Source organism: Ischnura elegans, chromosome 1 (assembly GCF_921293095.1).
Source record: "Ischnura elegans chromosome 1, ioIscEleg1.1, whole genome shotgun sequence".
Classification (NCBI taxonomy): domain Eukaryota; kingdom Metazoa; phylum Arthropoda; class Insecta; order Odonata; family Coenagrionidae; genus Ischnura; species Ischnura elegans.
The window spans coordinates 29,626,463-29,647,683 of NC_060246.1; the positions used below are offsets into that span (position 1 = coordinate 29,626,463).

At 39.3% G+C, this 21,221-nt stretch overlaps 1 protein-coding gene across 1 annotated transcript; it reads right to left on the minus strand.

Moving 5' to 3' along the window:
* Positions 1–8,961: 8,961 nt before the first annotated feature.
* On the minus strand, positions 8,962–20,857 carry LOC124157799. The gene is made up of 2 exons (XM_046532821.1): positions 20,275–20,857; positions 8,962–12,661 (listed from the first exon to the last, which is right to left on the minus strand). The coding sequence occupies exon 2, from the start codon at positions 12,533–12,535 to the stop codon at positions 10,010–10,012; it is 2,526 nt and encodes an 841-aa protein (XP_046388777.1). The 5' UTR covers positions 12,536–12,661; positions 20,275–20,857; the 3' UTR covers positions 8,962–10,009.
* Between the last annotated feature and the right edge of the window lie 364 nt (positions 20,858–21,221).

A 21,221-nucleotide genomic window follows, 5' to 3' on the forward strand; every position in this document is an offset into this window, starting at 1 on the left:
AATTTGGACACGTTTGACATGTTGGCAATTTCCCGTAATATTGCGTAAAAAGGTACGATTTCTGACTACACTCTGCCTGTTAACAATACTGTATCGTGTTGCTGAAGCATGGCTATCCAACATATATGATTGGAATATTTCTCATTTAATGAGAGGTTACTTTCCATTGTTTATTTTTAGAAGAGTTAATTTCAATGCATGTAAGTAAATGTTATTGATCGAACAATAAGCTTCGTCATTTGTGAATAATAATGGAGTTATTAATGAATACAAAGTAATATGGGTGAATTTAAATGCTGACTGGACTTCAAACTTTCAGTAGTGGGAGTTCAACAAGAGTTTGTACTGAATTAAACATACAAGATAAATAAAGTTTTTCGTATTAACTGATGATTTCTAAGCTCCCAACTTCAGACCCTTTTAGCCCTTCTTAACTGTTTTCAATAAGTGGTAAAAAAAAGTGGCAAATCCAGGATATTCCACAACTTTTTAGGTGAATGGGTACCGGAGAGGAGAACACCGGGGTTATTGGATAAATTGAATCGGGGTTATGCATTGGTATATAAACAACGTAATCTTGAGAACGACGAGGGTGCTTGGTGAAATTGATGTTTCGTCTTCCATGTAAACCTACCTTAACCGGTAGTATACCTAACCGGTAGTAACGTGCAGTAATTAAGCAATAAGTTTAGCTATATCATTCAGGGTACCCAATTAGACACTGTGGAGTCCGTAAAATGTCTAGGTGTTAGACTCAATGATGGTCTATCGTGGAATAAACATATTCGGGAAATAACAGGTCAAGCTAATCGTAAATTGGGTTTTGTTAACAGAATACTAGGAAAGTGCGACGACAAAGTGAGAGAAATTAGCTACTTCTCCCTCGTTTGACTTCGCTTAGAATACGCTGCCAGTGGGATCCTCATGAAATACGCTCAAAAACATAGAACGCGTGCAGAGAAGATCCGACAGGAACGTGGAAAATCGATACGATAGTCTTGTCAGTGTGACTGACCTTTTAGATAAATTCGGATGGGATTCTCTGTCAGACCGTACATTGAAAAATAGACTAAACGTATTAGATAATTCAAGAGCAGTGTATTTTCCGATGAAGTAAGAGCATAAGAGTAATCATATCTTACGAACGCCAACATACTACGATAAATCAGATCATATGACTTAAATAAGAGTGATAGACAGTAGAACAGATAGATTCAGTATGTCGTTTTTTCCACGATCAATAAGAGACTATAACGGCAGCGTTAGAACTCACAAATAGATTAGATGACTTGTATTGTAGCTTACTAACTTTTGAATGCATTAATGTATGTTTCTAAACTTTCTTATTATTTATAATAGCATGTTTTTTGTGTTATAGGTTTTTTTGCAGATTACTTTCGTGAGTAGTTGGCCTTTGCATGAATGTGGTCGTATAATTTGTTATTATGCGTAACGTTTTTCTGACCGCGTGGTGTGCATATGGGAATCCTATCAAATGCTACATGCTGCTGATTGACAGTGGCGCCGACTCCATGGACCTGAGGGGGCCCGAGCCCCCTCAAAGTTTCGTTAGGGGGGGCGGAGCCCCCTCAATAATTCAAGATAATAATAAGTTATATTATGCTTGGTGAAATCACAAAAATATATTGGTATTTTTTATTTCCCATGTTTGACGATAGTTACCTTTTAAAACACATTCAACAATGTGCTAAAACAAATAATTATAAGACAGTAAGCAGGTTAACTGAAAACAAGTGGTGTGAATTATGATAGTGTTACGGTGCTGCGACACACTTTGAATATAAACTCTTCCCAAGGCAAGACCCCGATATGGGCCCCCCAATATTTTTTATAAGTCGGCGCCCCTGCTGATTGATCACCTCCTGCCAAACGCCCAAGAGGTGGCTCGCAGGGTATTATGTAGATATAAGTTTCGCATGATAATTCATTTACACTTGTACACTACATGAATAATGTTTTTACATTTTTCCCCGCGTTTTTACTAAATTTTTTGGAATGTCACCCACAAAGCATTTGTTATGTAAATGATTTTATGTCAAGTTATGCCATGATTAGCAATTAATTGGCTAATAACGGGAGAAAAATTCTCTTGGAAAATAGGGTGCGTATCAAAAGATACTTTCATCTGGAGACATATCCCGCCGGAGGTTCTTAGAACAGCCACTATGCACTTCAAGTCAAGGCGGGTTACAATCTAATACGTACTATCATCAATAAGACAAAAATTCGGCTCAATTACAGTGTGAGGGTGTATTAAAATTGAAAAACAAGATCGAATTCTCCCTATATCAACGATTTACCACTTAATGTAAATTCATCATAGTTTATTCTCAGCTGGAGTCAATTGTAGGTCGCACATGTAGTCACGCCACGATTTTTTCAACATCTCATGAATAAAAGGAAGCAAAAAAGCACCATTTCTCATGGTAGAGCACATTCACTGCAAACTTAAAGAAGCCATCCATCAATCACCCAAAAAACTAACTAGAATTCTAGGCTGGGGAAGGTGCTTAGTGGTGACAAAACTATACCAGCAGTTCTGCATTACATTAAAGTAGTAAATTTAAATCAAAATTTCCACGGAAATGTCTTTAAAATTACCACACTACGGAAATCAGCATATCATATCTATTGCCAAGGAGTATTTACAGTAGGGAAATTATTATCATGAAGCATAGACACAATTGTTCTCGATATCGATTTTCTGTTCTCTGTTTTTCTTTTAGCATTCACAGAAATCCGAAAACATCCTCCTTTGAAATTTTCTGTAAAATTGCAAATAAATATGAAAAAAACCGCAGCTTATTTCCTGAAACGGCAGCTAGCATAACAAATATCTTGTATGATATGAGCCACGATGTGGTGGAAGTTCTTGATATTAGCAAAATTAGACATCGCAATATTTCCACTGGATTTTATTTTAACACGAAGCGTTTCGTTGTTACAATAACATGGCACTTGATAATGTTGTTTTTAACAACAAACAACGCGTCGTGTAAAAATAAAATCCAGTGGAAATATTGCAATTTCCAATTTTACTAATCATCATCATTATTCAACGATCCCAAGATTGCTTTGACGCAGCTCTCCACTCAATTCTTCTATCAGCTTATCTTTTCACACCTACGCATTTCTTCTCTTTTACATCCTTTACAACCTGTCCTATGTAACTCATTCAGGGCCGTCCCTTGCCCTTCTTCCCTTCCTCTTGCCCTTCAACGATTGTCTTCATCAGGCCATCAAGCCTCAAAATGTGGCCAACTAAGTCTTCCCGTCTTCTGCTTAAGGTTTTTAGAAGACTTCTCTTTTCTCCCGCTCTTCTTAGAAGCTGGAGGTTTGAGGCGTCACTTTGTGGAATTTACTCATGTTGAATGAAAATGAACTTTGTTTTTCCACATAAATATTTATGTTGAAAAACAAAGTTCATTTTCATATATCTCTTTTTAGAACTTCCTCGTTACATATAATTATGCTTTACCTGCGATAAATTTTAAATTTTACTTATAGCATAACAAAATTTACGCCTCCTCTACCGATATATTCTCGCGAAAACTTCGGAATATACAGTAAGTTTCCCTTGAAATGGGAGAATGTTAGCCGTCGGGCACGAAAGGCGCAGCGGTTCATAACAGTGGAGTTTATCAGGGGTGCAAGAGAGGGAATTTGAGAGCTACTTGAAGCGACTGGGTTCGGTAATTACGAACTACTACCATTGAGAACAACTTTCACTGTTATGCATTTTTATTAAGACGTTTCAGCGATTGCGTCTCTTACGTTTAATTCAACAGAAAAAATGAGTTTAAAAAACCAGTTTAAAAAAACACGAGGATATACACACGGATGTACTCGGCTTTCTACAATGCCTTACGCTTGAACAATTTTGAGCGTAAAACTTTTCTTTTTCCGGGTTCTGGCTTGAGAACTAAGATGGTAAATATTTTTTCGCCATAAATCCAGGACGAGCATATCTTAGATATGAATGCCTACTCACTACCTAAACTTGTAAATGCACGGCTACTATATACTGTAAAATTTAAAAACAGTTGATTTAGTACTGCCTAAAGGAACCGCCAAGGAGGTATATGATCGGAAATACATAAGAAGAGATTCTCCACGGATATCCACTACCAAATTTAAAGAAGTGAACAAGCAAAAAATTTTAATATCTGGAAAAAATTGGAAAGTTTGAATTTGAATAAATTTTAGCACAACTCAAACCTATATTTCTTAAATGTCATCGCAGGTAAGTATCCTGAGATATTTAAGAATACATCGAAAGCCTCCCGCAACAATAAAGAGAATAACAATATCTTAGAATTATCTCAGAATAGAGTTCTCCTGTCAGTCACTATCATTACTACACGTTAAAGGCTATTTAAGCTAACCACCTTTAGTTGAATAAATCTGCATTGAGAAATTGATCCTTTGCCGGTCAATAGCTATTATTTGAAGTTCTCCAGAGCTTGACTCCATTTGATGTTCTACCCTTTGGCTGATATTATATTGAGAAAGATACCCTTGAACATAGGGTATTTTAAGGGCTTAACTGCGATCGGCATAAAATTTAATATAGTATCCATGGGATGAAATTTCTGCAAAGTTTTATTTTTTAACTCTCGACAACGAGTGATGTGAAACAGGTTTTGTTGAGCGTTAATTTAGTTAACATAATCACTTGCATAAATCCCCATAAAGGCTTGGAACAACTATATAAACCAATGAAAAGTAATTACACTTAGAAAATTTCTACTTAATACTGAGTGGAAGATGGCAAAGCTAGAAGTTTCCATGGAAATACCTCCGTTAAGACGGCCAAGGGCTCCGCTCCAGGGTGTCATAAAACGACCGTTTTCGAAATTAGAATCCTGAGGGTCAGGGATCGGTGATTGAAGAAGGTATGAGGGTCTCAGCTGGTATCTTTCTGGTAGGTCTTTTTGTGTGAGTCCCAGGAAAACAACTCACTTTGTCGAGGTTTGAACGCTGTTAATAGAAGCGTGGTCTTCGATCGTATCCAAAGATAACGAAATGAACTTCGATGAAACGTGCAAGTACATCGCATGAAAAACCTCCACTGTCTTCACCATAGACCATTTGAGAATCGGTGTCTTGAAGCAAAACATAAAAACGGTGAATGTTGAGCGTTAAAACCCATACAGCTTCAATAACCTTACCGCGGCGCGGCTAATCCAATTCCCGACGCGCGGAGAGGAACCCTGCCGCGCGATCGAAAAATCAATGTAATTTCCGACGACGAATTTGCATAAAGACCTCAAGAAATCTTCAAACAATGCTCTCATATAAGTTACTCTGCGCGACCTTGCCGAAAACCTATTTGAAACTCTACCTAAATGTAAAACTTCGTCGAAAAACAGTATCCGCCATTTTGTTACTGCACGGTAAGAATTTATGGACTGTATTCTTTAAGATTACGGAAAATTTAAGAAAAAAAACCATGCTAACAGATTACGTGGTTTTTTATTCGGCAAGAATCCACCCATAACTTCACCATTCACTTACTTTGGAAGATTTTCAGAGAAAATTGAAGACGGTCGTTTTTATGGAAATTTGCTCACGTTTGAGCCTCTGTATCTCAGTAACGGGTAGGATCTATGTCAAATGAAGTACATATCAATAAATTTCAATCATTTTTAAGTATACCTGCGAAGTTTCAAGTTTATAACTCAAAAAAAGCCATTTTGTAATTTTGTCCTGCTTTTTCCGATTTCCGCCCACTGTGCAGCGGTTCAAATTAAATAGAACGACCAAACTTTTTCAAGAGCCACAGGACACCTAATAGTTTGTTTTATAATTCACATTGAAAAAGAGAGGAACTGTGCGTAATTCTTCTAAATACAGAATAACTATAGTGTGAATATAATTGAAATGTTTAAGTAGAAAAGTGAATGGCAAACCACAAAATTTGAAATACGGAAAAGTCATTTTAGTGCCATTTTCGAAAAACTTGAAGTAGTTAGAGCAACGATTTCCCTACACCAAAATAAACTTCAACCAAAAGGCGAGGTTAATTTCAGAGAAATTTGAGATTTCCTGCAAATGAAGGATGATGAGGTCCAAATTAGCCACTTCTCGACCATGAGCCAACAGGCTACATACTTACCTCCGATAAAATGTTGCCCTTCCATACGACAAACATCAGGCATAGATGTTGCAGGAGAAAAAAATTTAAAAAATGTATCATTGATATGCCATAATGAAGTGCGTAAACGTCTACAGAGAATCATTATCAATAAAAGAAGTCCCATGTTTAAAAAAAAAATATTTTTAACCAGGTGACCTCTTGCATGAATTTGGGAAAACTACATGTATGCTTAAAATTGTCTCAGGAAGAGTGGTTGTTTGTTCAAGTACATTTAAAAGCGATGCATCATATTTTTTAATTATAAATATTGGTCACCATTCTCTGTTGGGGCACCATCTTTTTAATATTTCAAAGGTTATGGATGCATTATGGATGGATTTTTTTTCTCACGAAAATTTCGTGATTTTAATACGAGAGAGAAAAATTTACATATATTTTAGCGAGTAAAAGGCAAAGTAACTACCAAAGTCAACAGTGTAAGGTCTGAATAACTTTCGTTCACGAAAGTCTGAATTTTTTAATGCGTTTTGCAGATACAAAGGAGTATCTCCGGTTGTTAATGAGCAATAGAATGATGTACTTACGAAGTCGAGAGATGAAGAGGTGCGTAGAAAGTCGACGATTCTGTTATACATCCCCTCAGTTCATGCAATTCCGCATTATTGCAACCGTTAGGCACCAGTTAGTGTGCTTGGCAGAGCCAACATCAAGTTTTATGATGTTTTTTAGTAATCTTAGACATGAAAAAGCGAATCACATGCACGTTTTCTATTTCGACACAGCTCTTCCTATCCGTGACTTCTTCTTCCAAAAAGCAAATGACAGGAAATGAAAGCGCTAGCATTTCATCCTCTTCATTTTCGAAATAAAAAAATTCTATAAATTCAGGTTTCAGAGTAAGATACAACCTTCCACTTGTTTTGATAGGTCCCCTGTGGTCATATTCAAGTCAATGAGCCAGAAAAATAATTATTTAATACAAACGGAGGTAGAAGCGTGAAAATTCATAATGGGGTTTCAAAAAAATGGCGCAATACGACAAGCCAAACCGTAAAAAAATCGTCAAGGAAACAAATTTACTTTCTTTTTTGGGACCATTGATTTTTGATAGAAGAAACATTAATTTGCTCACGACCAGGTAGCAGTGAGTTAGAAAGCCTCGTCGATTATAAGGTAACGGTTCCCTGCCTAAGCGGTTTCGTCCAACTTTTGTGATTGCACAATCCTGAAGAACCTGTTCTTGAGAAAAGAATAACGATTGATAAGAATCTTCCTTGAATTCGCCTTTTTATTGTTCTACCAATAGTTTCCGACATTCTGGCATTCGGACGCGCAGCGTATACCCTTGCGCCGGTCAGTGCGTACCACGCAGTATTTTGGTGCTGACATAGTTTTATCCACCATTAATGGAAAAAAAGGGCGATGAACTCTACATGGATGTCTTTTGGAAAACTCTTTCCTTAAAGAAACTTGCGTGACTAGAGATCTCATTCATTCTTACGCCTTTTGTTGATCCATGTCTTGAAAAAATGATCGTAAAAACTTATACAAGAGATCGCCACGTTTGGGCTGACTTGTTGGAAATACACGACCGTTTAACGAGGAAAAGTTGTCTAAACAAAACTTCAAGGCCTCGGCAACGCTCTTTTTCGAAATGAAAGATCGATAACTATGTATGCAGTGTATCATATCTTATAAAACATTTTGTCTATTACGGCCTATTTCTGGGTTACCTATTCCAGCAAAACTGTCTCCAAAACGAAAATTGAAATGAGTGTTTCTTGTAACTTATCACCAATTTCTGAAGAAGTTACTAAGCAGTCCCTTTCCACAAAATATCAAATTTTATTCCCTTAATATCTTCAATAAACTTCATAAATTTTCAATGAATTCACTTTTGACCCCGCCACACAAACCGTACTATGAAGTTAATTGTGCCTGGTAAACATTTTGGCGGCTACGTTCAAGGAAATTAAATGCATTTGTGGCATTACGTTTCTCGTCCTATTACCTGAATTTTGTTATGATTTTAAGAATTGAGACTATGCTGACTTCAATAAGGATTACTAATATTATAATATCATCATTTATGCGGATAGAATATTTCATTCGTACAGTACAATCAGAAAAGTTCTTTCAAATAATTTTATTCTCGTTCTCGGCACTGTCTCCATCGCCGCGCAGTAAAAATTGCTACTCAAAAGTTGAATCGCGTTTGAAATAAATGAATATTAACCAACGAAAAAAATAAACAATGAATTTCAATGATGTTGAGCAACGTATGAGGTGAATACTATACCGAAAATTCTTTTATTTCTTGTAGTTCAGATCAGCAAGACTGCTGAATTTCATACGACCTCGAACTGTTGTCCCTGGGTGATCTTCTATTAAAACCATTCAAGACTGTCACTTTCTAAAATGTATACAGAATTACTCAAAATGGTACATGTAAAATGAGCCATTAATTATCTATAAGAACACAGAAAAGAGGAAAATGTATAATAATTATTTAAAATAAAGACACGCATAATAGGATGGACAAGAATTTAAAATGTTTTTATGGTGACTGTACAATAAACGTGCCTCTCAGTCGATCTAATTACATACGATATGAGCTGACATCCACGGGGGATTTTCTTTGAAAAATATTCAACAGGGTTGGATATATTAAGCATAAGACACAACTCACTTCAAGTTAGTAACTAATGCTACAACTAGGAACGCTATTTTTTCGGTCAAGTGAAGCGAACAATGAGCCTTAATAATTATTTCCTGAAGACGTCCAACTACATGTAAGGAACCTCGAAGACAAAGGCATAATAAAAATTAAGTTTGGATTATTTTTATTGCAAAATATAAATACAATTTTTCAATGAAAATGGTAACATAAAAACCTGGATTTTTACATAAAAAATGGAAATTTAAACTTTTCATTATATTGTATCTAATTTTATTTTTATTAGCTCAAAGAAAACACTCCAGTCCTCTCCCGGCATTGAAAGCTTTCATTCAATCAAAAATAAGATTGTCAAAATGGTAACGAAGTGAACAAAATAGAATTCATACCAAAATAGAGATGGAGTAATTCAATTAAAAGGGGGGACCAAGAGAAATAACTTTTCCTCATCTACCTCTTTGGTTAAACTATCGTTGTCTGACACATACAAACTTCTTTCGCTGCATTACTGAATAAATGTTCTAGAATAAAAAGCTTTAAAACTGGAAGTATTTTCGATAAACAACGTACATTTGATTCATAATCACAGCTCTATTTTTTACAGATATGGTAAGGCATAGATATAATGCTATATTTACATTCGAACACAAAAAACTATCAAATTTTTATATACAAAACACAAAAAGATTGAAGCATATATTTTTGGGGACAAAAAGTACTTCAAAATGCTTGGCGATACAATAACCTAGCATAGATGACTTTGCATTACTTTGCATGCAAGTAGAAATAACATGGTAATATGAAAACTGTACGGTTTAAATATAAACCGACACGATTTCGTTGCTCTTATTCTCATACAATACAGATTGAGCACAATTTAAAAAGAAAATACGTATTCCATGCAAACAAAAACACAGAATATAATTCGCATACGTCATGCCACAGTTTATTGCAAATATCACACTAAGTAATGTATCTGAAAGTGACTTCAATAAAATTATTGAATCTGCATGTGGCATTATTGTTATAGTAATAGGCTTCATGCATAAAACATCAACCAGTAAACACCTCTAAACTTGAGCAACTATGCACTCGCTTTGCAATTAATGAGGCCTTAAGAATTAAGGCGGTATCCGTTGATTCAAAACCCACTTCACTATCCAACAATCGATCAAGCGAGGTGAATTTCAACTGATTAACACATCGATCCTTCAATACAGGGTATCCACGGATTGAGTCCTTTGCCTCGCCGCAGCCGATGATATGTCGGACTTCCTGGTGACATTGCTTTCCCCGTTGGAGGAGGTCGAGGACCACGAGGCGGGCGACGCGGGAGATGCCGGCGTGAGCGGACCCTTGCTTCCCGTAGAGCCGCTCCCCTGGAAGCTACTCCTCTTCCTGCACCTCGACAGGAACCTCCTCATCGCCCTCTTGACGCGGCTGGTGCACGTGAAGGCGACCGTGAGGAAGACGCCGTGGAGGGACGTGAGGAGGACGGCCACGAGCCAAAGGGGAGGGATGTCCAGCCACCCGGCCAGGAGACCCGCGGACCACGACAGCCCGGAGAGTAGGGCCAGCCTCAGGTGAAGGCGGAAAGAGCGCACCGCCTGCGGAGGGCCGTGCTTGACGGGGGCGGCCGAGGTGGGGGCCATGGACTGCCTGAATGTGGCCTGGGAAATGGTGCGGGCGCTGAGGATGAAGAGCAGCGCGTTGGCGACCGTGGTGATGCCCAAGGGAGCCGCGAAAAGTATGAGAAGGGAGGATCGTCTACCGAACCAGCAGGCGCCGCTAGGATGCAGGCCGAAGGACGGGGTCAAGATGGTCAGCACGGGAGAGAGGGGACAGTGCTCGTTCGCGACGTCTTTGGGGGTGACAGAAGTAAGGGGGAGAGTGGTAGGGAGCCCAATTGACATGTTTCCTTCGGAGCGATAGGAGACTGATGCGGTGACGGAATATATGCAGGCCTGGCCTCCAGTACGGATGTCTAGGGATAGTGCGATGGCAGCGATGGCCGCCGGTATGGCCCAGGAAAATATGGAGTAGAGGGCAAACCTTCGTTTTCCTCCGGAGCCCCCGACGGAATCGCTGGGAGCGTGCAAATGCACAGTGGCACGTCTCAACGTTCTCCACACATCGAAAGCTAGAGTGGAAGACCAGCAAAATGCGGACAGTAGTCCAAAGAGAGCTAATGTAGCTGCCGCTAAGCAGCCCCTGGACACGTCCGTCGAGCCTATAGGAGTGGTGTTAAAAGTTCCCGCAAAGAAAGCCGAGTAAGCAATCAGCAGTGCAACGCAGAGGGACGCCAGATTACGGCCGGAGGCCGTGCGTAGCTCTTTCAGTAGTGCAAAAGCCACGAGATGTATGATCAAGAACAAAGCCGATGCTGCGACTCCAATTATAGTGAGATATCCCATCGCAATGGCTGCCGAAGATGGGTGCAGGTGCACTGTAGTAAAGTTCTTTCCCTTCGGACGCTCCTTGGCTTTGCCTCCCAGACCAACGACCCTAACTACTCCTGAGGAAGGCTCGTCCTTCGTAGTGTCCACCTCATCCTCCTCGTAACCCCTCCCGACCTCTACACACCTATTACGAACCCATCGCTGTCCCATCTCGGGACAGAGAAGGTCACGACACCGCCTGAGGAAGGGATCAAAGAGCGGGGTCTCGTCGGGGCAACCGTGAGCCGTCAGCCTAGCAGACAGGGGCCCGGGATCCACGCCTCCCCTCCCGCCCTGGAAATACTCGCCCTGGGGGATACCGAAGTCGAAGAGGACTGAAAAGGCGACGGGATTGAAGTCTTTGGCCGCCGCTCCCAGGGACCTCGTCAGGGGTGGGGCACAGGACAGCTCGTGGACGGGCACCCGGTTGCAGACGGCGCAGGCGGCGTTACGGTAGGTCTTTGCTCCGAGGAAGACGTGGGCTGTGGACCCAGGGGCGCCGCAGCGTCTCTTGATGGCCATCCGCAGTCCAACGGAGTCGTCTGGCCAATCGGGTTCGCAGGAGCTCACCACACCCAGTCGACACCTCCGCACGAGGGACGCAGCAATGGGAGGAGCCATGGGGTCCGCGGTGCATGCGTGGAATCTACCCTTCTCCATCACACCCCAGACGCCCCGGAATTCGTCAAAGATGGGGAGCCACTTGGAGGGCATCGGAGGCTCGGTGGTGGAGCCGAAAGGGAAATGCTGGATCGAGGGGCATTCTAACCTAGGAGTCCAGACAACGAAGTCATCCGGGGCTCGGCCGTTCAAGTCTCCGTTGCAGAGGGCGCAGTGGGCGTTGGAGTACGTCACGTTGGTCACGAGTGACGTCACAGGCATGCGTATCGACACGACGTCCCTCTTGTCCGCTCCCCCCTTCTCCTCGCACCTCCTCCTGACCTCTGCACTGGTTCCAGGAGGGCAGGATGACTTCATGTAAACCCCGCCGAGGTGGCGCATCGGCGTGCAGGAGAACTGCCCGACGACGCTCTTGCTGGGCTTGTACCTGGAATCCGGGCAGCAGTCGTCGTACGTCCTGCAGGTGGCATCGCAAAGGCAGTTGCGGTCCCGCCAGTCGAGCGACTTGGTGCCCGAAGAGCACGAGTCCCGCTCGTCGCAGGTGCCATTGCCATAGGCGAGGTTTGAGTGTGAGAGGGAGAGGGGGGTGGCGAGTAGGGAGGGTGGGCAGACGAATAGTGCGAGGAGGAGGACGAGGGGCGGGAGGGGGGCGGTGGGGGATGGTCGTTTTTGGAGCATGGTATGATCTCCTTATCCCTCTCGTTTCAGGTGAATCCCAGCATTCTGGTCAGCGGGTAATTAGTCGTTCCAGTTAGTGCCGCCCGTCCATCTTCACGGTCGAGAAAATCCCTCGAAATGGTGGGTCTATAGGAAGGGAAATAAAAAACAGGAAATTTCATCATTTTGCTTCTATTATAAGACTGGAAAGAAAGCTGAAGCTCCTAAGAGCGTCGTGAGTCAAAAATTATTTTCAGCACTTTAAATCCAAGGCGTACCTTTTCATACACCCATAGAATATTTTGAAAATATTTTAAAAAATAGCAAAAATATTACACTTCAATGCAAAAACCTGCATTATAATCCTCAAAAATATATGAAATATCAATAAATTACTCTACATGACTGTATTATCCATGGTTTTAGATACTAAAGGATTTTTTTTATTTTCCGCTGTCAAAAATGAACGACAGCAGCCCTCTTTACCGGGTTATCGCTACAGTTTTGTTTACAGTAAAATGGAATAATCAGATAATTCAGATGATCTAAAGAAAAAAGAGCGAAAATTAATCTGATTGGGTAAGATATTTTACAATGGTAAAGTCGAGTGATCCTAGCAGCTTCATAAAGGTTTAACAGGAGCTGCATGCAGCCTTCCCTGCCGAAAGGCCCGGAAGAAAGGCAACGTGGGAGGATTTTTAGCGCTGAATAATGGTCTCTCGTAACAGAGAATATTTAAGTTATCAATGAAATAAAATAGCATTTGTATACAAGCGATACCAATCAGTTGTGAAAAGGTTCAACTACGATATATTTGTTCACACTGTATCATTTCCATTATGCTAGAGGAATGATAGGATGTGGGGTGCAATAACCACACCTTCCACCCGATATGAAAAAGCATGGATCACCAATTAACCTAACATCTTCTGTTAACAGAAATTTATGATGCATCATACGTGTTAATTCAGGTCACCGTACATTTTTACAGGGTGCTTTTAATTCAGCCTCCGCACGAAAAGCGTTGCATTGACGCTGAATAGAAATTTGTAGCTCTTAGCCCCAGAAAGTGAGGCCTGCACTCATTTGAGTAAGTGTGAGCATTCTCAATTCAAAACAAGTAAAAATTTACCACTCATGTCGCCACACATTACTGAATACAGAATACAGAGACATAGAAGAATCGATTGGGTCCAATGAATAATTCACTAACTTAAAATTCTACTCAAAACTGCTTCCATATGTTTCAAATTCTTCAAAATCAGGAACATAATGAGGAAGTTCGTGTGTGTATACCAGAACTAGCAGTCGTTAATGAATTATGAGTGGCTGGGGCGTCACCCTATCGGGAGGAGGGTGGAGGTAAACTCTTCACTTTAAGACTGAAGTGCGCCTGTTTACGTTTCTTACTCGCCAGCCTTTCGTCTATATTCCTTTTGAAAGATAATGGAACAATATAATGTACACGAAGCATGCCTGGATGAGTTTTTAATGTCCCGATACATATTAAATACCTGAATCTTTTCTTTAATCCTATATCTGGTATGTATGGCATCCCATTGATTACACATCACACCCTCACCGCTTAAGATGGCACCCCATGACAATGTGACAACGTAAATTCCGCAAAAAGAATCTTTTACTGAGAGTTTGTTTTCGTGTATATAGACACAAATACTAATGATTTCTCTATAAAGTGTGGAGGAGTTAAGAAAACCACCAGTGCGCTAAGTTTACGCCCGGAAAATAAGAAAATAAGCGCACAAATCTAAAAATGGTAGGGATGGGTTCTACATATGCTACGCGTTCAAATCCCTGAATGAAGGAGCTACATGTTAGAACCTTCACAATTTCCATTCAATCAAATGCAAAAATTCAATGAATTTTTTTCTACCGAACCTTTCAGTGTGAATACCTCCTACATTCCCCTGAAAAATCCTCCAAGTGCCAGGCGGCTAAGGAAAAGGAACTACCCTGAAAGTGTTAATATCACTCACCTTTGGCTAATTCTTAGTCTTAACCTTTACCTATCTGAAAAAACAGGATTGAAGCACTGACTGAGTGATATGTGCAGCATTTAAATAAAGACAAATATTTCGGGAGTCCAAGTTAACACAAATACTGTAATAATGGATTCATTTTCAATAAATCAAATATGCGATAGGAACTGGAGGCTCGCCACATTGTTTTCTTTGTCCTTTAAAATAAAAAACTACCAAAGTCAGAAAGTCAAGTCATCTGCGGGTACAATCCACGAAGTGTAATGTTTCGTAAAGACAAATTAATACAATTTGGAAGCTAGTCTGAATGGGCTATTAAAGGCTGCTGTATGTATCTGTTCATTCATTTAAAGACGCACACAAGCGTTCAAAATTACACTGGACCATTTCCCCCATGCAATAAATCAGGCAAGGAATTATTTCAATAAAGGTACCTCGTAAAATATCATAACGCAGTGTGAAGGGTTTATGACTAGGGATTCAAGCCATTATAAAATATGTTATAACAAGTATGTTGTGAACTACGGCTAAATAAATGGTATATTCACCCAGAAAAGCAAAAAAAGACAAAAGGTGGCTGCATTTGCGAATGTATACTCCTATATTAGAAAAAATATTTAATAGTGATACATGATTGCATAATAATTGATTAATAATATCTCACCATAAAATTGGTAAACCATAACACATTTTTCTGGGACAAAAATATCAGTAAATGTAACTAGTTATCAGAGTTTTCTAATAATCATCTTACGTCAGCAAAGAAGTAAGTGATCTAATGGAAAATGAGTTGCGATTAATTCAACGAAGAAGGCGCGCGAGTAAATTACTTTTGGAAAAAACATTCACTATCTATGATTATAAATACACCTTAGTCTTTTGTTTTTGTAAAATTTTCAAAAATGATGGGAAAGTTTTGTTCAAAGCGGAAATAATATTTTTTGTCAATGTGTAAAGCCTTTATTGGCGTCGTAATACTGAAGTAATATATATTTCTGTAAAATAGCTGATTTGCATATTGGTAGCATTAGGGGTTCTTAAGGTAAAAAAACGGCGCTTAGTGCTATCATTGCACAGAATAACTCGATTAAATTGAATCAACACGGTATAGGCAGATGAAATATTTTAAAGCAGACACTTATATTTTCCGAAAAAGAATTTTGCTTTTCAATCAACGTTTATCCTCAATCAAGATCTATTGCTGCAATTAAGGATGAAATTTGAAATGGTATAAAAAATTCCTGTACAATTAGCAATCACAACTAGAAATAGTTATATGTGTGTTTCTAAAATTCATGTATTTCACTTCTTTAATAATCGCTTCACGAAAGATGCATTCGTTTATTTGATTCTGACAATAGTAGTCTGAAAGGTAAAGAAACTTGCCATCACAAATCCTTTAAAAATTCCCAAGAAGCATTTTGTTATATCTGCTATAAACGAATTGCAAGATTGATTTTTCTGGAATGTTTGAGGCAGTTATGAAGATACTTTTGAGCCAACAGAATAAATGCTAAACCTGGTGTTGCTGTAGGACTATATGCTACCTATGTTCCTTGACTTGCACTGCATCGTAGTAACGAAACTCAGGAAAATACACCAATATTAATCCGGTATTAGGGTTAGGACTATTCCAGCTCAAACCTTTCTTACTGCGTCGATTATATCTTACTCAAAATCCCAATCGTTAGCTGCACTTCATTGCCCAATCATTGAAAAACATACAGACTTTGTTTGTGCAGCGTTATATTCTAATGAAGCTTATATCACTGCATACCACGTGCACTATGTACATTTATCTTAACTAAAATTATCATAAAATGCCAATATAATTATTTTAACGTTTTTGACACTTTTCATTTTTATATTAATCCAGAAAAGGATATTTTATATCATTTTGAATTATGGAAGCTAAAATTGACAGCAGCTGCCGTAAATTTTTAAAATTGTAATTAACTAAGTGAAACCAGTATCCTCGCCACACCCCTAACTTCGTCTCGTTTACCTAATCAACTTTTCTTGGCGCGAATCAATCGTCAAATAAAACCACACTCGTTTATTGGACTTATATTGCCTGTGTTATTTATTTATTTTATATATTATATTTATTTATTGATTTTATTATGCTATGAAAAGCCCTTTGTCTTGCTGCAAAATTAAACTTTAGATTATTTCATGAGATATTAAAATCGTCAATCAACTTAAACGGAAACCCTCTCTCAAGTGGAAATCAGTTATCCTGTTTGAAACAAGCAAGAATATCATGGTGGTCAAAATCTTGCGACTGAAATTATAACAAATGCCTAGCATGAACTTATATTTCGAATTATGAAAGGGTGCATGTATTAAAATTTTCGAGTAAGCATTAATTGAATCTATGGACGATTAAGGAAAACGTCTGTGTATTACTCTCGTAAAAAACAATTTCCAGCAAAGCATCATTGTCTGAAGTCAAAATATGGCAATAAATTCAACTATGGACGATTTCCCGGGAACAGAGCTTTAAGGCTAGGATTATAATATTAAAACTAAGACCTCTCCACCGATAGAACAAAATGTATATCCACAGAGAAAGGAGAAAATCTAAACAAACTAAAATAAAAAATGTGGCAATGATTATAAAAATTAATAGAAAAAATAGACCATTTTATTAGTAAAATTTCATCTGAGTCCCTTTTCATTTTTTGTCAATTTTTATAAAATGGCGTAATAGATATGAAAATGCCATTTTTAATGAAAATAAGTCCACCATAGTAACCACATTCGATAATTTATAGCTATTTACAAATTTTCAAATTGGGGTTTACATTATGTTAAAAAACCTACGATTTGAATATTTTAAATAGAAATGCCTCCAACCACACATTTTCTGCGTGGGCCAAAACTGAATCAGCTTGCGTTGCATGATCTTTTTTCACGCCCATGACTAGGATTCATCTGAGCAACACTTCAGATTTGCAACCGTGCACTGCACATAGCAACATGGATTTAAAATACTTTTTCATGGTTGGAAAACGCGACGGTTATATATGATGGGAGAAATATAATGTCCCGCATCATTGACGTATTCCCTAAAAATAATGGACACGCAGTGGGGGTGTTTTCGGTATCCCTTACATTATACCCGAAAAATCATCGAGTGATAAAAAGCTTGAGCGATTAAATTTTAAATCTTTCGCCTTTTTCACACCAACTTAACATAAATTGAGTTGGCATGGTTGTATAAAAACTCATAAATAGTGTGTGTTGCTTCATAACAACTTGAAATGGCATTACTCCACTTGGAATAACCATTAGTTGAGATATACTCAAATTTTTATCCAGCATTGTCAACATAGAGACATAATCACTATTGAAATCTTCTAAAATAGGTGTCGCGATTGATGGGTCGTTCATGCTCTGATTCAAGGAATATATTAGCTAAAGATTTAACTCATAATAATGCAATTTTCGCCACGCTAAGTCGTTGGGAACGGAGCTTCATTAAATCCATGACTCCGCCGAGCGTTGAAGTCTCCAGCTCGAAAGTAGGGGACAGCTTCTAAATTCAACTTCTACTGCATATTCTAATGAATTTTTTTTACTGAGAATTCATAAAAAAAAAGCTTAATTTAGCATGAATTTTTCCAAGAATTCTCTTAAAAGAATATGATCGCGAAAAAAGGGGATACGTAAAGTGAGCGAGATAAAATTATACAATAGCACTAGTGACATTCATCTTTCCCTCGACTTTTGGCCCACTCTTCTCAAAAGCTCGGTCTACGAACTGAATCACGGGTCAATAATTCCTTCTACTGCATGCAAACTTATTACAATTTTGAAAGTAATGCAAAAATTACAAATAACAACCAAATCTGCGCGACAGGAAAAATGGTCAGACTCGATTTGAAAGTCGTATAAAATAAAAGGAAACAAAATGTTACATTTTTTATATTAATCCTAACGTAGAGTAGGATAAATCAAATATTTTCCAGAAGGTACGCAATTACCCAGTAATGGCTCATGTTTCGCAGTGATTCCACAAAGAAGAACCCGTAAAAACATGAGTCAACAAGATATGTCTTAATGATCGACTTCTAAGTTTCCATTTTTCTTATAAACGATTTCGAAACGACTGATTTTGTATCAACCCATGCACATCGAGTCAATAAAGTAAATTCAATATAATCTAACTTATAGCACAATCAAAATTTTCCGAAGAAGCATTCCTGATAAAAAAAGTGAACCGAAAACCATCGTCCCGTTGAAGTTTCTCGGTAATTGAACGATACCAATTGGTTAGTTGAAGAATTAGAGAATATAACATTAGTGTGCTAATTATCGCGCAATTTTTTAATAAAATTAACAAAGTTAATTTATGACTTAATTTCTATGATTTCAAACACGCAGTGGTCACATGATACATTAATGATTGACCATGCATGAGCTCATTCAAGCTCTTGCAACGTAAGACCAAGCAGTCCTTTGATAAATTACAATAACTATGCTTTATTTCAAAAGAAACTTTCCTGATATTTAATATTTTCGAATACACTCATCCATGCCTTCATTCCGATCTTGGTATGAAGGCATGGATGACACGACTTGACCATCAAATACAACATGAACAGATAATAACAGTTTTTTTTAAATCTGCATACGATTTATATTTTTACTCCTTCTCAATCTTCATTAGACGGAAAAGAGCACGACTAACCCCACGCACCGGGAGATCGACAAAAAAATCAGTCGATCACAGGCATACAAGCCCCGTGAATAGGAAATACGTCAAGCGTGGCCTACCCATGCGGAAATCGAACCCGCGAGCTTCGGCTTGGGAGGCGAGGACTTTACTACGCAGTCACCGAGATTGGGACGAATGATATTACCATGATGCGTAGAATATCCACATCATAATCACTCAGTAAAGACGGTGTTTCACAAATATTTTCGTGACATAGGCAATTCAATTATTATCACAGCCTCATTTCAAATTCCGAGTATGACAAAGACATCATATCAAAACAAATGTTTACGTTTCGTTCCAAGATGCAGCTGGGTCTGTATGGCCACAGTCTCGACCGGCAAGAAAACAGGCAAACTGGTCAAAGTCGACCTCCCGCAACCAAGTGACCGCTTATCGCCGGCCAGATAGCAGGAGCGGCTTTTCGTATGCACGCCGCAGGCCACCACGAACGCTCGTCGTGTGATTCATTCATGTTCCGCGTTCCCAATGCATGGGACGAGCCGAGGATGATGAGGAAAAAATCTTTTGCCCACCACGAACAGTAATATTGCCGGTCAGAACATTACATTAAAACCTGTGTTTCCTAATATATATTCGTGTTACTTGCTCTAATGCATCTTGCACCCATGACATTGCATCATAATTCCAGAAGTATGACATGATTTCTAAGAGACGTTAACAAAGTTTAAGAAGTTATCACGATACCATGCAACCAAACACCTGTATTTCAAAGCAAAATAAGAGTAAACCGTAGCATCAGCAAAATTAATAATTTTTGAGGCATTGATTTTCCTTGTATTTTACACCTCTTGTGTCATTTCATACGGAATAGAATGACTATTTTGGCTCTGAGATACACTCGAGAAACTGATCCACTGAGTTTTAGAGCTCAAACAATTGAACACTGATATGATAACTTGTTAAAAAAATGCTATGAAAAATTGTTTATGCTACAGTTGACTAATTATTTTCACTTACACATCAGTCATTTCATCGTAAATAATCATAGGAAGTAAAAGTAGGAAAACTCTTACCGGTTATGGAATATCCTTCACAGAAGTAATCCAAATTCTCTATGGGACAGTGGAATTCTTCTTTTGCCACCAAAATTATAGAGGAAAATCACAATCACTGAGACAATTGCCGTTATCAAAACCTGTCCCTGAGTCACAACATCACTGCGCAAGTACAGGCCCAAAACAAAGGAGATTCACCGCCGAACACCAAAGTGGACCACCAACCGACTTAAAATCACCAACACCGCGAGACTATCACGGAACTGAATAATATCTTCTTTCCAAGTTCCGGAAACAATTCCGCAAACACCGGTCTCGAGCTCTCCTCTTCAAAAGCACACGTGCAAATACACCTTTGCTCAGTAAGAGACGCTTCCTTGCTCGTCCTCTCGCGCCGATGTCTGTCAGAAGACTGACTGACTGTCCGTCCCTCGCGTCGCTGACTTCCCACGAGTGAGAGAAAAAAAAACTTCACTCTCCCCTCTGAGACACACGGTGTGTTCGCCGCGGAGTGGGGGCGAGAGTCGGAAGAAGCAAGCAGAAGGGAAAAGAAAGGAGAAGGGGGGAAGAAGGGAATACCTGCTAAGAGGCTTCGGAACGCGTCCGGCCCGAAGGGGGCCTGGTGAAAAAGGGGAGGGAGGAGGGGGGGAATATAAACCGCGCAGAGTCGACGTCCCAGTCACCGACTGAACTCGCCGGCAAGTCAGCCGTTTCACTGTGGAGTGTGCGAGTGGGTTAGTGTGCGTGAGTTTAAGCGGGGAGTTTTTGGTCGGAGAAGGTGCGGCGGAGGAGAGGAAGAAAAGAAGAAGATGCCTACCTCTCCCTCCCCAACCTTCGGATGCGATGCTTCAGCAGACAGAAAGCCTCCTCGGAGTGCTTTGTCGGACTTAAAAGCAGACAGAGGAGATGGAGGGAAAAGAGGAACTCGGGAAAGGAGGGCGAAAAGAGGGAATTTCGAAGGGGAA

Bases quoted from the DNA above. Each gene is read 5' to 3' on its own strand.
- LOC124157799 (XM_046532821.1), bottom strand. From the start codon at position 12,535: ATGCTCCAAAAACGACCATCCCCCACCGCCCCCCTCCCGCCCCTCGTC.